The sequence below is a fragment of the Octopus bimaculoides genome, chromosome 1 (genome assembly GCF_001194135.2).
Source record: "Octopus bimaculoides isolate UCB-OBI-ISO-001 chromosome 1, ASM119413v2, whole genome shotgun sequence".
In the NCBI taxonomy this organism is placed as follows: Eukaryota; Metazoa; Mollusca; class Cephalopoda; order Octopoda; family Octopodidae; genus Octopus; species Octopus bimaculoides.
This window is the reverse complement of record NC_068981.1, coordinates 8,312,083-8,314,553: the sequence shown is the minus strand read 5'-3', so window position 1 is coordinate 8,314,553 and position 2,471 is coordinate 8,312,083. Positions and strand designations below refer to the sequence as shown.

Below are 2,471 nucleotides of genomic sequence, written 5' to 3'. Positions count from 1 at the left end.
TGCTATATAATTTCTCTGTTGGCAACCAAAAGGTCTCTTTCTCTGAGTGATGGGTAGATTGTATGATGCATGAGTATGAACTGCAATGCTGCATGGTGGTGAGATGTGAGCCCAGGGTATGGAGGACATGTGAAGGCTGGAGAGGAAGAAAGCTAGTATGCTCCACTGGTTGTGCGATGTCAGTTTGTATGGGCGGCAAAGCATTGGTGTATTGAGGGAGAAGCTGGGCATAAGAGGAAGACAGATGCAGTGTGCAAGAGAAGAGACCATGCTTGTTTGGTCATGTGATGTGGATGGATGAGGACAGTTGCATAAAGAAGTGCTAATCACTTAAAGTGGATGGAAGTTGTGGAAGAGGGAGACGAGGAAGACATGAGATGAAGTAATGAAGACAGATCTCAAAATAGTGAACCTTACGAAGGAGACGACAGAGGACCGAGATATGTGGGACATTACTGTACTCAAGAAGACCCAGGTACAACAACAGAACTAAGATCCTAAAACCAAGGTGCCATGTAAAAATCATTGGTGTATGTACCACATAAAAGGCATGGGTAATGGGGCCAATGTAAAAAGTATTCACTACACTCTGTAAAGTGGTTGGAGTTAAGACGGGCATCTAGCCATAGAAACCAAACCAAAACAGATAATTGGAGCCTGGTGTGGCCCCTGGCCTTGCCTCCTCAGGTCAAACCATCCAGCCCATGCCAGCAGGGAAAATAGATGTTAAATGATAATGACAACTGGGTTTGGTTCATCTGATTAAAATTCTTCAAGGCAGTGCCCCAGTATGGCCACGGTCTAATGATTGAAACGAGTTAAAAAACAAAAAAAAAGAAAAGCGAGAGAAAAAGAGGATTCCTTCCAACAGGAATATGGTAAGAAAAGGTTTGATTAAGAACCTCCAACTATCTGAAAATTTAATCTTAATGTTTCATAAAGCAACTGACTGGCGCAAAGCATCAGTCAAGTGTCTTGTGGTAATTGAATGCCGAGTTCAAAACCTGCTGAGGTCAACTTTCCAGGACTGGTAATATGCTGGGATCAATTATTTTCTCTCAGAATCATTTACAGCAAAAGGGTTGTGAGGGGCTGCTCACACTGAATCCCAACTACACTGTAAGAGGGACACTTACATCGACCTTTGTCTCCAAGGGAAGGTTAAGAGAGTGGTGGGGGCTAGCAATGTCTTCCCAACTATCATGCAGAGAGGGTATATGTGAGGGGGACTGATGTTCTGCAAGACACTGAAAAGTTAAAACAATGAAGTAACATAATTAGATGAAGTGATCCAATTTAATTCTCTGTCAAATGTAATCCTTATTTATTCACATTGTTTTCAGTTAATCCTGGATTATCTCATAGCTTTGAGATTTCAATGATGTGACTGTATATTTTTAGAATGACATTGTCAGGTAGGTATGAAAGGCTTGGGCCTAGTTTGTTTCAGCCTAAAACAGGTGGAGTATCTGGGCTGGATATAACCTGTTTAAATGTTAAAGGGTCCAATTATGGATTTTACTTCTACAAGATTGTTAGGATCTCATTAGAATTACGGAAAAGAAGAAAAATTAAACTCACAAATATTTATTTATTATATCACAGCTTAAAGAAAGCATGTTTAGAATTGTGACCGTCTCTTTCTTCCTGTGTACTTCGTATCAGGTCGAGTATCTCTGAGAGGAAAATAAATGAAGATAATGTAGGAAAGGTCTGTATTAATAATAAACATTTATATACACTTGTAGGATATATTCTTGTGAACTAACTAAAGAATATTGGTAAATAGTTATACACACTTGCTGTGTATAACTGTGAATTAAACAATGTTGTTTAAAAGTAAGCAGTTCTATACACTTGCTAACAGAATGGCAATGAAATAAACTGAACACTCACCTGCCCTGTCGCCTCCTTCGATCTTTCTTCTCTTGGATCCAGTCTTTGCTCTTTTTAGGATTTTTGCATTTTCTTAGTTGTTTAACTCTTTCTCTGCAGGAAAAGAAAAAGTTTGGTTTTAGATAATGGAAAAGTCAGCAGATTCACAAAGCAAAACCTTTGCTTTAAATAAATGAAAATATATACAATAATCTAAATCCAAGGCCTCTGCCAGGGGTGTAGCCAGCCCACTTATGCGTACCTTTCCTACATTGGACACTAAACTCCACTTGCGAAGTCTTGTTGAGGCAAGTGAAATCGAAATCGAACTAAATTCGACGACTGGCACCCGTGCCAACGTCCTCTCCTTCATTGGACACAAAACTCAGCTTGCGAAGACTTGTTGAAGCAAGTGAAATCGAGCTAAATTCAATGACTGGCACCCGTGCCAACGTCGTCTTCTTCATTGGACATGAAACTCAGCTTGCGAAGACTTATTGGGGCAAGCGAAAGCGAAATCAGGATGGCACCTGTGCCCAGCGTCGCCTTTCTGGCACTTGTGCCCGTGACATGTGTAAGGATTTTCGAGCGAGATC

At 40.5% G+C, this 2,471-nt stretch overlaps 1 protein-coding gene across 3 annotated transcripts in view; it reads right to left on the bottom strand.

The window, feature by feature from the left end:
* Positions 1-705: 705 nt before the first annotated feature.
* LOC106881134 (probable 18S rRNA (guanine-N(7))-methyltransferase) overlaps positions 706-2,471 on the bottom strand; it is a 21,158-nt gene continuing 19,392 nt past the window's right edge. For 2 of the 3 annotated variants that reach the window (XM_014931404.2, XM_014931405.2), the window contains exons 10-11: positions 1,897-1,989; positions 1,572-1,676 (exon numbers count right to left, since the gene is read on the bottom strand). In XM_014931404.2, coding sequence (XP_014786890.1) covers positions 1,622-1,676; positions 1,897-1,989 — 148 coding nt within the window. In that variant the 3' untranslated portion in view covers positions 1,572-1,621. Of the gene's footprint in view, positions 1,486-1,571; positions 1,677-1,896; positions 1,990-2,471 lie in introns of those variants that run through there. The other variant, XM_052978250.1, reaches the window with a different exon arrangement.